Raw genomic sequence first — 13,233 nt, 5'->3', positions numbered from 1 at the left:
TATAATAAAAGGGCGAGGCAGTGGCACAGTGGGTAACACGTTTGCCTCACAGCAAGAGGGTCGCTGGTTCGAACCTCGGCTTAGTTGGCGTTTCTATGTGGAGTTTGCATGTTCTCCCTGCCTTCGCGTGGGTTTCCTCCGGGTGCTCCGGTTTCCCCCACAGTCCAAAGACATGTGGTACAGATGAATTGGGTTGGCTAAATTGTCCGTAGTGTATGAGAGTGTGTGTGTGTGTGAATGTGTGTGTGGATGTTTCCCAGGGATGGGTTGCGGCTGGAAGGGCATCCGCTGCGTAAAATCTTGCTGGATAAGTTGGCGGTTCATTCCGCTGTGGCGACCCCGGATTAATAAAGGGACTAAGCCGACAAGAAAATGAATGAATGAATGAATATAATAAAAAAATATTATATGTAAAAATATCAAATATAATAAAATCTTACCAATAGACCTGTATGTGCTACTATAATGTATAGAATAATGTCTAAGTTTGTCAATGGAAGAGAGAGAGAGAGCGAGAGAAAGAGAGATTTTTTTGATACAGACTTACCTCATATGTTGCCCCTTTGGCATTGGCTACATTTACAATCATTCATCCATAATAATTACCTGAAAAATGTAAATACTCTATCAGTTGAAATGCATTTGGCAGATGCAGTTGAGCTCATTTTTCAAGATGCTTCTCTATCTTTGCACGCTTCTGCTTTTTTTTAAGCTTAAAGTAAGTGTGGGAAATGCTTCTTGCAAAATAATGGGAGAACCGAAGTACCCTCTGCTTTTCAAGGATGGAGATGTGACTATTGGGGCACTTTTTCCAGTCCACAGCATAGAGACAGCACCTTCATTTGAGTTCACACAAAAACCTCAGCTTTTATCTTGCTCCAGGTTTGTATTAACATGAGAAGTTTTGATTGTCTATCAGTTTAGATGAAGTATCTTTAAAACTATCATGTATTCTCTCTCTTTCTCTTCTTTTCCATTAACTGTTTTAAAATTTCCAGTGTGAATCTGAGAGATTTTCGTCTGGCTCAAATCCTGATCTTTGCTATTGAGGAGATAAACAGAAGTGAAAGCTTGCTCCCAAAACTTTCCCTTGGCTACAAGATTTATGATACCTGTAGCTCAAAATTGTCTTCCATGAGTGCAACTATGGCATTGATGAATAGTTTTGAATTTGCAGGAAGAGACAAATGCAACGGGCAGACTTCTGTACATGCTATCATTGGAGAAACAGAGTCTTCTGCCACAGTGATCTTGACCAGAACCACAGGACCTTTCAAAATTCCAGTGGTAAGTGCCAATTAATAAAAGTTTTACAAAAACACCAAACTGTAAACTCATTATCTATCTATCTATCTATCTATCTATCTATCTATCTATCTATCTATCTATCTATCTATCTATCTATCTATCTATCTATCTATCTATCTATCTATCTATCTATCTATCTTTAATCTTTTAAAGATAAGTCATGCAGCCTCCTGTGAATGTCTGAGTAGCAGGAAAGAGTATCCGTCATTCTTCAGGACTATTTCTAGTGATTACCATCAAGGTAGAGCACTTGCATACATTGTCAAGCACTTGGGCTGGTCTTGGGTGGGAGCTGTGAACAGTGACAATGACTATGGGAATTATGGAATGGCCATATTTCTTAATACAGCCCATAAAGAGGGAATTTGTGTGGAGTACTCTGAGAAATTCTACAGGACAGAGCCTGAGAAACTAAAAAAGGTGGTAGACACAATTAAAAAGAGCACTGCAAAAGTTATTGTTGCATTTATTTCATTTCTTGAAATGAGATTACTTGTTGAGCAGTTAAGTGCTGAAAACATTACAGGCCTCCAAATAGTTGGTGTGGAGGGATGGACAACTTCAAAGAGTTTGATTACTCCAAAAACATTAAATGTGCTGAGAGGGTCACTGGGTTTTGCAATGAGAAAAATTTATATTGAAGGCTTTGCAGAATATGTTTTAAAACCCTTCTGGGACACAGCTTTTCCATGCATACCGAATCAGAGGAATGATTCTTGGGTCATATTAAATTGCAGCAGATATCAGGATCTTCTTGTTCTGAAAAATTACATTGAAGATGTCCCTGAACATAGATTTTCAATAAATGTCTACAACGCAGTTTATGCTGTGGCTCATGCACTGCACAGTCTATTTAAGTGCAAAGAACAAGAGGGTTGTGAAAAAGACCTGTTGACACAACCACAGCAGGTACAAAATACATAGAACCAAAAACAGAATAATGTCTAGATGACAATGTCTTACTTTTTATTATGTATTGATTAATTTATGTGTTTTATTTAGGTAGTTGATGCTCTGAAAAAAGTCAATTTTACTGTAAAGATGGGAGATCGTGTGTGGTTTGACAGCACTGGTGCAACACTAGCCCAATATGAGGTTGTGAACTGGCAGCAGAACTCTGATGGATCAGTCAATTTTAAAAAAGTGGGATACTATGATGCCTCTCTGCCTCCTGACCAGCGCTTTGTGCTCAACATTAAAGAGATACTTTGGGCAGGAGGAAACCTGAAGGCAAATGGCTTAACATTTATTTGTATTTATTTAAAGTTTAAACTGTAATAATTTAACATATAATATCATTTAATGTTATTTAATGAGCTACGTTTAGGAGACACTTTGTTTTGATGGTGTTTTTGGGTGTTAGTAGACTGTCTGCTTAATATGTCAATATGGTCCTTCAACAGACATTTAACTAACTTTAAGAAACTTTGCAAGTACATGTCAACTAACACTAACCCTAACCCCAACCTAATGGTCTACTTATAATCTAATGAGAATTAGTTGGCATGTGGATGCAATTCAACAAACGGACCATTAAAATAAAGTATGACCTACATTTACTCCTTGTTGGCTGAAATGAACACGCTAGATAGATAGACAAACAGAAACAGACAGAAATGTCCTCAGTTGCAATGTTAACATATTTTTCTATTTAGAAGCCAAGATCTGTGTGCAGTGAGAGCTGTCCTCCAGGCACCAGGAAGGCTGCACAGAAAGGAAGACCTATCTGCTGTTATGACTGTATTCCATGTGCAGATGGAGAAATCAGTAACGACACAGGTAATACTCAGTATTTCTCACAGTTCCAAAGAAATCTGTTTAGTTGCTGTTTTTGTGTTATTATACTAATATTAAGAGTGCAGATTTTAATCAAAGGAGTTCATAAATAAAATAAATTGTATTTTTCCTTTAACTATAGAACTGAAAAAAACTTTCTTTACAGATTCAAATAACTGCAAGCAGTGTCAAGGGGAATACTGGTCTAATGCTGATAAAAATAAATGTGTTCAAAAGTCGGTAGAGTTTCTGTCATTTACAGAGGTTATGGGTATAGTGCTTGTTTTTTTCTCACTATTTGGAGCAGGATTAACTGTGCTGGTGGCCATTCTCTTTTACAGCAAGAAGGACACTCCCATAGTAAAAGCCAACAACTCAGAGTTGAGCTTCCTGCTGCTCTTCTCACTGACCCTGTGTTTCCTCTGTTCACTTACTTTCATTGGTCAGCCCACTCAATGGTCATGTATGTTGCGTCACACAGCTTTTGGGATCACTTTTGTCCTTTGTATTTCCTGTGTTTTAGGGAAAACATTACTGGTGTTAATGGCCTTCAAAGCTACACTTCCAGGAAGTAATATCATGAAATGGTTTGGGCCTGTACAACAACGACTAAGTGTTCTTGCTTTTACATTTATACAAGTTTTAATCTGTGTGTTATGGCTATCAATATCTCCACCATTTCCCCACAAAAATATGAAATATTATGAAGAGAAGATCATTCTTGAGTGCAGTTTAGGTTCTACTATAGGTTTCTGGGCTATTTTGGGATATATTGGCCTACTGGCTGCGTTGTGCTTCATTCTGGCTTTTCTGGCTAGGACACTTCCTGATAATTTCAATGAGGCCAAATTCATCACATTCAGTATGCTTATATTTTGTGCTGTATGGATCACTTTTATTCCAGCTTATGTTAGTTCTCCTGGAAAATTCACTGTAGCTGTGGAGATATTTGCCATTTTATCTTCAAGCATTAGTTTACTATTGTGCATTTTTGCACCCAAATGTTATATAATCCTTCTTAAGCCTGAACAAAATACAAAGCAATACATGTTGGGAAAAACAACATCTAAGTTCTACTGATACAAAATAAATAAATTAAAATAAAAAAATAAAAGGATTATGCAAAGGCTCCTGTCATGTATACACCTGAGACGAAATATCCTAAGTGCATAACAAACATGGAAAAATGTCAATTAGAATATAAGCAATGAGCAAAACGTGATACAATTGACTGTTAAATGAGATGGGAATATTCAATCAATTTAGGTTGATCTCTAATATAACACAGACATTCTTTAAAATGCAAATAAACCTGGAAATTAGATTTATAATATAATAATGATTTAAAATGTGTGCTCCACACAGAGATCTGATCTGACCATCATCCAGTCTGTCTGCAATGACATGAAGAAACAGAACTTTTCTAAGATGGTTCTAAAAACCCTGCTGCAAAACAACAGTACTGTTCAAAATCTTAAGCACTTGTGTAAAATGCAGTAAAATGAGGATGCTTTCAAAAATAATGCATACATACAATTTATTAATCAAATAACTTATATTAACCAAATCAGATCAACATTTGGGATGACCAAACTTTGCATTTAAAACACTTGGTACACTTGCCTATAATTTTTCAGGTAGCTTTGGTTTTTTGAAGCTAACTGACATGTTGACATGACAAAAATGATGTTTAGAAATTTAAATTGATATTTTAAAATCGCATGCTACAAAAAATAAATAAAGATTAAACCTTTTTTAATGAAAACATTAAGTTTATTTTCCCCAAAAAATTGGGTTTAAAGGAGAGAAGATTTTTTCAACATATTTCTAAACAATAGTTTTAATAATTTATCTCTAAAAACTTATTTATTTTATCTTTGCTGTGATGACAGCAAATAATATTTTACTAGATATTTTTCAAGACACTTCTTTACAGATTAAAGTGACATTGCAAGGCTTAACTAGGTTAATTAGTTTAACTGGGCAGGTTAAGGTAATTAGGCAAGTTATTGTATAACAATGGTTTGTTCTGTAGACTTACGAAATAAATATATAGCTCAAAGGGGCAAATAATTTTGACCTTAAAATGGTGTTTAAAACATTTATAACTGCTTTTATTGTAGCTGAAATGAAACAAATAAGTCTTTCTCCAGAAGAAAAAAAATATTATGTGACATACTGTGAACATTTTGTTGCTCTGTAAAAAAATCAATAATAAAAAAAAAAACTCAAAAGGGGGCTATTAATCTGACTTCAACTGTATATATACAGTTAAAGTCAAAATTATTAGCCACCTTGTTTATTTTCCCCCCAATATCTGTTTAAGGATTTTTTGAACACATTTCTAAACATAATAGTTTTAATAACTCATTTTTTAATAACTGATTTCTTTTATTTTTGCCATGATGACAATAAATACTATTTTACAAGATATTTTTCAAGAAACTTCTATACAGCTTAAAGTGACATTAAAAGGCTTAACTAGGTTAATTAGGTTAACTAGGCAGGTTAGGGTAATTAGGAAGGTTATTGTATAACGATGGTTTGTTCTGTAGACTATCGAACAAATATAGCTTAAATGGGTTAATAATTTTGACTTAATTTTTTTTTTTTTATTAAAAAAACTTTTATTCTGGCATAAATAAAATTGATAAGACTTTCTCCAGAAGAAAAATATTATTAGACATACTGTGAAAATTTCCTTTCTCTGTTAAACTTTATTTGGAAAATATTTTAAAATGAAAAACAAATTCAAAGGGGGCTAATAATTATAACTCTAAATAATGAGCCCGCCCCCTACAGACATGTAACACTTTTTAGAACTGCAGCAAGCTATAAACCAAACAAACAAGATACGAATTGAATAGAACAAAATACTGCATGGCTTGCTGAAACGAAGAGATAGTGGAGCTATTGAGAAGTCATTTGTGTTGTTTGTGACAAGGTATTTGCCTAGTACTGTTCAATTTTAAGTACTAGTACCAACTGTGTCACAAGCCTGATTTTTAGTAAAGGTCTCGGCCGTTAGATTGCCCCCTGGGGGCTGGCTGCAGTATAAGTCATAAAGCCCGCCTCCTCCATGTAAATGAAGGAGACTTGAGCCCAAATAAAAAAATTATTTACCCTTGCAATAAAAGATGGTTCTGGTCAATTAAGGCACTGGTTATCATGCTGATATAGGTGCAGATCATCCTTTTTGTAAACAGTTTGTTTTTAGCAGTAATTTAATGCTGGGCGTGTCATTGTGATTGATAGATGTGATTGTCATTGACTCAAAGCAGATTGTCTGAGCTTCGGCAGGAGACTGAAGTGTTATTTGATTTCTGTGTTATTTTACCATGATAAAATAAGTTCAGCAGTAAACTATAGTTTCTGACATACAGATGCTGTAGTTATCGAGTGACAGAATGTTGTAGGACTGCTATACAAGAGGAATGATTATGGATTATAGATCTCAAAATTTTTATTTTAGCTTTTTTTTTTTTAAAGCATGACGGTAGAACACAAACGCGATTATGAATGCATTAAAACAGGGGTTTTCAAAATGGGGTCCGCAGACCCCTGGTGGTCTGCAAGAGAGTGCTAGGGGGTCCGCGAAAAACTTGGCGGAAACAAAAAATGATTTTTATGAGATATTTATTATTAATTATTAATGACGATAAATTATTAATCTATACATAGTTTTATGATTTGCATAAGTGGATACCTAATTGTAAAGTGTTTAACCCAAAATCCTTAGCACTCTTTAAGGTATGGCATACAATTAGCGGCTTTAAGTGCAGTACAGATGATGGAAAGATTTTTAAAGAATCCCGCTCTCGCAAGCAGTTCATGCAAATCTGACTTGGCAAGCGTTAAGGCAAAAACCAGAAAATCTGACAAATTTTACATTGCGTTTGGTTTTAACTGCATGTTAATCGATATACCCCAGTTCTTTGTCAAGAGATTCTCTTCAACGAATGCATGAAACCATCCAAGCTCAAGTGCCAACTTCAGCAGAAACATCCCAATGAGGCAGAAAAATCGACTATTTCAAACATCAGGAGTTGTGTTTGGCCCGGCAGGCTAGTATTTTTCAGCAGCAAGCATTAGTCCCCGAGAGGTGTTTAAAATGTCATATTTGGCATCACTCCACATCGCACATGCTAAGAAACCACACACAGTTGGCGAAGCATTGTTATTACCAGCTACCAAAGATATTGTCAAAGAGTTATTTGGAGAGGAAACGGCACGAAAGGTATATTGTGTGCCTTTGTCAGACAACACAGTAAGCAGACATATAAGTTCAATGTAAATTGAACGTTTTCCATAAATACAAGACAGGGAAAAAAAACTACAGAAACTACAAATATTACAAATATCAAGGTTTAAATTTTCATCTCCCACTGCCTCATTTAGAAAAGCTATCTTGTTCAGTTAATGTAAATATTTCATTGTTTTTTTTAATGAAATTTAAAAATTGAGAATATTTTTTGGCTAAAGTGAGTTGACAACTAGTAAAATAAATAGTTTTTAAAACAATACCATTTTGTATGCCTGTGAAATGAGAACTATTGTGTCTTTACGTTATACAGAATTTTAGTTTACATATTTATACTTGAAATATATAAGTGTTTTTAAACTTCAGGCAAAAGGGTCCCCTGCAAGAGATCATAATATTTTTGTGGGGTCCCTGTGATTAAAAGGTTTGAAAACCCCTGTATTAAAACATATGCTTGTTTTTTGTAAAAATTCATAATAATGACAAAAAAAAACTTATTTGTGGATCTCCCTACTTCTTGCTGCAACTATACTACCATGGTGGGTGGTGTTTCTGAGAATTTTTCTTACCCCTTTGTTTTGAGTGTGATAATTAAAAAATCTGCATTCTAAGGGGTATCTACCCCTTCCCCTTAGGGCACTATTTTGATGGTCCATGCGCAAAGCGCAGGGCGCAAACGCTTTCGGGGGGCATGTCAGAATCCACTTTTGCTATTTTAAGGATAGAAAAATCCGGTTTGTGCCTGGTGCATGATCTAAAAGAAATTAGCTTATTTTCTTAATGAGTTATAGGTGTGTTTTGAGAATAAACCAATCAGTCTCATCTTCCATTCTCTTTAAGTGCCAGTTGCCAAAAGCGCATTTGCTATTTACATGACGTTAAGTAAGTGGAAAAACTGGGCATTTTACTAGCAAGAAAACAATTAAACAGAGCATCTGCAGCGCGAGAATGAGAGTTAAGGCATCTCATAATCTACTATCACTTTCACTCTCGTGGATAGGGAAACCTTGTACACATACATCAATTAGCCTATAAATAATTAATTTAGTTTGTTAAGCATAAATATTTGCTTCAAAACTATTTCTAAATTCAGTTTTAATTTCCATAAATTCAGTTCTAATTTCCAGCAAACTAATAAACGAACAACAATGACGAAGTGTGCTCAAAAAACTGAGTTATATCCAAATACACATGCTGTGTCCCATATGGTCTGAAACCTGACAGGTGGGCAAATCTAAGCTTGTTTTTAATAAAACAATTATAAATTTAGGATATAATAAATAATACAGCTAATAATGATAACATTATACAAAAAAAATTGTTATGAATGAACTAAAAAAAGCCTCCCGAGATGAAGAAGGCATGGAGGGGGTGGTTTTTAAATTTATGAAGGCTAGAAAATTATGTTTTGTAATATTTTAATCCTTTATATTCATATTCTATATATATCCTTAATATTTTAATTATTTTGCATTTGTAAAGATATTTGCGTATTGCTCTACATCTTGTGTGTTTTAAGCAGTGTGTAAGCGAGGCACATAACTAATGCGCTCTGTGTTGGACTTTAGACCGGCTTTGTTTTGGTCTATTGAAAAGTCTATTATAGTTTTTCAAAATAGCAACGGGCCTCAAATTGCTTCCTTTTTAGACCAGAACGCCTATGGGCGCACATATGAGCGCAAATGCATTTGCTATTTAAACAGCGGGGCGCAAAACGTCAAAACAAGCACAAAGATAAGTTAAAAGCCTTTATTAATTTATGTAACCACTTACACTGATTGCTTGCCTTTATTTCCTGTATTGTATAAATGTAACGTACACTATACTATTATAATGGCTATTACTGATTAATAAAACAGATATTAAGCAAAAGAGACAGGGTATGTTATATATTTTTTGAAGAAAATGAAAGGAGGCAGTCATGTTATAGGCTTTGTTTTGTTAAAATTTGCATACAGTGAAGATGATGGTCATATAAATATGTAGCTACATGATTCCTTAAAATTTTTTGTGCCTTTTTAGTTGGTAATATCAAAATGAAATTAGGCAGTTCCTTATATCATGTTTTCATTTTATTTTTGACATGGTGAAACAACGTAGCAAGAGTGATGCGAATGATGTTATATACGTAGTAGCCTACACAGAGTTTGTCTTCCAAACCAAACTTGTGACATCTGGGGCCTCATGTATCAACGTTGCGTACGCACAAAAACTTTGCGTACGCCAGGTTTCACGCTCAGAATCGCTCACGTTTGGATTTACTAACAATGAACTGAACGTGGGAATGTGCGCAGGTTCACGGCAGCTTTCTGGCAGGCGTACGCACATTTTTTGTGCGTGTCTGTTTTATTTCCATTGGCGACTCCTAGAGGCAGTTGTGTTAAATTCTTCTCTACAAAGTGTCTGATCCTTGCAATGGCAGCTGTATGAGACGGGTTCATATAGTAGGTATGTAAGATTTCCATACCATACAGTTGACCAGCCAAACATTAAAGCACAATTTGCAGCGGTCGCCTGTTTTCCCAATGTAATCTGAGCGATCTACTGCACGCACATTGCTATAAAGACACTATCTGAAGATGAATTTGCATGCGTGAATCAGAAACATTTCCATTCAATAAATGTGCAAATAAAATATGATGCACAAACTTATTGATGATTCCTACTTGTCTTTCTCTTGATAAATAGTGGGCAAAATCTGATATGTAGCGGGGAAAAAAGAAAGAATTCATTAGACGCTAGATTCGAGCCAAGTTAATGCTCGAAAATGTCAGTACATGATCACATGCTTCTTATGAGGTGCGCCACTGAGACTGCTAAGGGTACTGCAAAATTTTTCAGTTATAAACCACACTATTTCTGTTTTAAATGCACTCAGTGCGATGTTCAGACCCAACTGTGTTAACCGCATCAGCTAAACTCTCCCACTCTATTTTTTTTCTTTTGTTGTTAATTCCGGAGAACAAACTTGCAAATAACACCACTTTTCTCCGGTCTACCTCCGAAAGCAGCACCTCCAATTCACATTCTGTTCAAAGTTTCTCTTTTTGCTTGATTTTGCCGTTGCTTTTTCGTTGGGTTTTGCCATTAGCATAGTCATTAGCATATTCATACGGGGGAGGAGGCAGGGAGGGGTTTTGTGCTCGTGCATGTTGCGCTCAGTTTCACGTTCATTCAGATGTACAAAAGAATATGCGTGAGATTCGGCGTACGCAGTGTTTCATACATCTGAATTTTTTTCTGCGTACTCACATTTACAGCTTTGTGCGTACGCAATGTTTTAGTAAGATTTCCACGCAAGTCTTCGTACATGAGGCCCCTGAACTTGAGGAAAGTGCGCAAGACTGAAATTTGTAAAATTAATACTGATGTAAAAGCCCCAATCAGATCAGGCAAATGTTGTGGCCACACCTCCATTTTTAATTGTCTCCGTTTTCCCCCATCCACAATGACATGAAGCAGCAGCATTTTAAAACCTTTTAAAGCTTCTTCAGTGTTTTTAGGGTTCAAAAACTCCAGGGTAGTGTTGACAAAAGGCATAACTGTAGCAAAACTTATGCATTTTAAAACAAAAACTTATTGGTGTAAACTAATAGAGAATTTTTTGTAAAAAGAAGAAAGTGATTTACTCATTCATAACAGTGTTAATGTGTTATGTTTCATGGCCTTGTTTCTGTAAAAAAATGCAATCATTTGCATCCATCAAAGACTCAAAAGACGCCTTTTCTACTTCTCTGTCAGATGTTGAAATTACGTCCTCTGAAGATCCAGAATAAAAGTTTTATGACGTCTTTTCTACATCTTTTTTCAACATCTTTTCAGCGTTTTTTTTTTTTTTTTTGACGTCCTTTCGCAGCGTTTTGACTTCTTTTTTGTCTATTTACTTTTATTTATTTTTATTATGCATTTTTGTGATTCTGTTAAATGACTTAAACACCCATAGGACAAATAATTAAACAGTGCACATTCAATTGAAACATATTTAATTAAAGAACAAACAATCAAAACAAATAGAAATGTATATTTTGTTTAGAACCTTTAAAAATGTCAACAAAAGTCACTTGTTAAACTGCAGAGTTGCATTTTTAGAGCAATAATAATGAATATTAGGGAGCAATAATGAGTAATAATGATTTAATTGATACAATATTTTATTATTAGTTTCATTATATATTATTAATTATTATTATAATTAATAATAATAATACATTATTTTATAATATTAATTATATTCAATATAATTACATTCATATTTAATATGAGTAATAATGCAATTCATTTATGTCAAATACAATTGAAGAGATCTGTACATTACAAATTATAGAAATTGTCAGATTAGGGATTTTTTTTTTTTTTTTTTGAAAGTATTGCTAGCATGAAAAATATATATATTTTCTGTGTCCAGCTCATCAATTTCTTGCTGGTGCATGCTTTAGGTGCACGTATGCATAATTAAATTTTTTTCTTCTGTAGCATCCTTGCTCCATTTCATTACTGCAGCTGAAATTTAAAATACAGTCTATTATAATTATGTAACAAACACATGAAAAATAGCCTAAAGTAATTTATCAAGTACACATTTTCATATAGACAATCGCACTGTTTGAACCTGTTATTGGCATAACCATTAAATCATAATGGCCAGATATACTCATTGGACTCTATTTTTTTTTTATAGTAAGAATTAAGTAAAAATCTGTAGAATTCACTGACTAAGAGATCATGATTGATTCTTAACAGATGCTGAGCTTGGTGTATGTTGTAAATATTCTCTCTTTATACACCTACTTGCGAGGATGAAATTTAAACTAAAGCTAAACTGGAAAGGAATAAAAATCCTGCATAGCAGCTCCGACTCTCAAAATTTTTGTTCGATATTTAAAAGTTGCATGACAAAAAACAAGCAAGATTGTGGCACTTCAGATCATTTTGGAAGAGCACTTTCTATCCAATGCATTGCACAGGTTGAACCCATTGACTGTAAAATATATGGAGGTGGTATTCGTGACGTCACCCATAGGTTCCTGAAAAGCGCAAATGAAGCTTCAAGTAGGCACGGCCAACAGTCACCATTTTGTTTGCACGTCATCGCACCCACTGCGGGATACCAAACAAGGGCAAAGAGGCAGAGAGTGAGCGGAGCTAGAGACACCTGCTGGCATTTGCTTGGACCTGGCAGACAGACTTTACTTTAGGAGAAACGCTTAGTACTTTATAACCTGTGACTCGTTTGTGTACTGTAGTCATTATGTTCAATGACACCGGGGACCAGACGTCCACTGCTGCATTGGAGGGTAGGCTTTCATTGACTGACGAGGATCCAGACCTGCTTGACCCCTCCGCGAAGGTGAGCGCTGTCAAAACGGATCTCGAAACGGACATGTTAGCCATGCTTTCCCGGCTTCTTCGGCCATGGGGTTAGAGATGGTTTATCCCCCAGCTCTGCGGCCGGACCGACTAGATGGGTGCTACGTAGAGGACAAGAGGGCCAAGCCTTCGAAGCCTCTTATCCCCTTCTTCCCGGAGGTGCACAGTAGGCTCGCGCAGTCTTGGAGGGCACCTTTTTCTGCCCGTGCTGCGCGTCATTCCACCCTCACTACTCTTGACGGTGGAGCAGTCAGGGGGTATGAAGCGATTCCTCAGGTCGAGCGTGCCATTGCGGGCTTTGTCCGCGATGCGCCTCTTTTTGGCGAGGTCCGCCTCATCTCCTGTCTAAAGCCTGTAGGTTATCTGCCTCCCTCGAAGCCAGAGCTTACAAGGCTGTGGGCCAGGCTGCTTACGCCTTGCTCGCTATGGCTACCTACCAGTGCTTTTTATGCTGGGACCTGGCAGACAGACTTTACTTTAGGAGAAACGCTTAATACTTTATTACCTGCGACTCGTTTGTG

General features: G+C 35.8%; 1 protein-coding gene across 2 annotated transcripts; it reads left to right on the top strand.

Annotated features, from left to right (window-relative positions):
* The first annotated feature begins 507 nt into the window (after window positions 1–507).
* olfcg9 (olfactory receptor C family, g9) lies at window positions 508–5,279 on the top strand. Of its 2 annotated transcripts, XM_073929788.1 has the most exons (7): window positions 508–882; window positions 999–1,287; window positions 1,462–1,549; window positions 1,835–2,217; window positions 2,311–2,538; window positions 2,964–3,087; window positions 3,251–5,279. In XM_073929788.1, the coding sequence occupies exons 1-7, from the start codon at window positions 650–652 to the stop codon at window positions 4,162–4,164; spliced, it is 2,259 nt and encodes a 752-aa protein (XP_073785889.1). In that variant the 5' UTR covers window positions 508–649; the 3' UTR covers window positions 4,165–5,279. The 2 variants fall into 2 exon arrangements, with proteins under 2 accessions (XP_073785889.1, XP_021323509.2); XM_021467834.3 differs by having other exon boundaries at window positions 661–882; window positions 1,462–2,217.
* Window positions 5,280–13,233: the final 7,954 nt, after the last annotated feature.

This window comes from Danio rerio, chromosome 18 (assembly GCF_049306965.1).
Source record: "Danio rerio strain Tuebingen ecotype United States chromosome 18, GRCz12tu, whole genome shotgun sequence".
Lineage (NCBI taxonomy): Eukaryota > Metazoa > Chordata > Actinopteri > Cypriniformes > Danionidae > Danio > Danio rerio.
The sequence above is the reverse complement of the archived record's forward strand: the minus strand, read 5'-3'. Positions and strand labels throughout refer to the sequence as shown.

Bases quoted from the DNA above. Each gene is read 5' to 3' on its own strand.
- olfcg9 (XM_021467834.3), top strand. From the start codon at position 674: ATGCTTCTCTATCTTTGCACGCTTCTGCTTTTTTTTAAGCTTAAAGTA. The intron at 883-998 runs GTTTGTATTAAC...TAAAATTTCCAG, and splicing joins CAGCTTTTATCTTGCTCCAG to TGTGAATCTGAGAGATTTTC. The intron at 2,218-2,310 runs GTACAAAATACA...TGTTTTATTTAG, and splicing joins TGTTGACACAACCACAGCAG to GTAGTTGATGCTCTGAAAAA.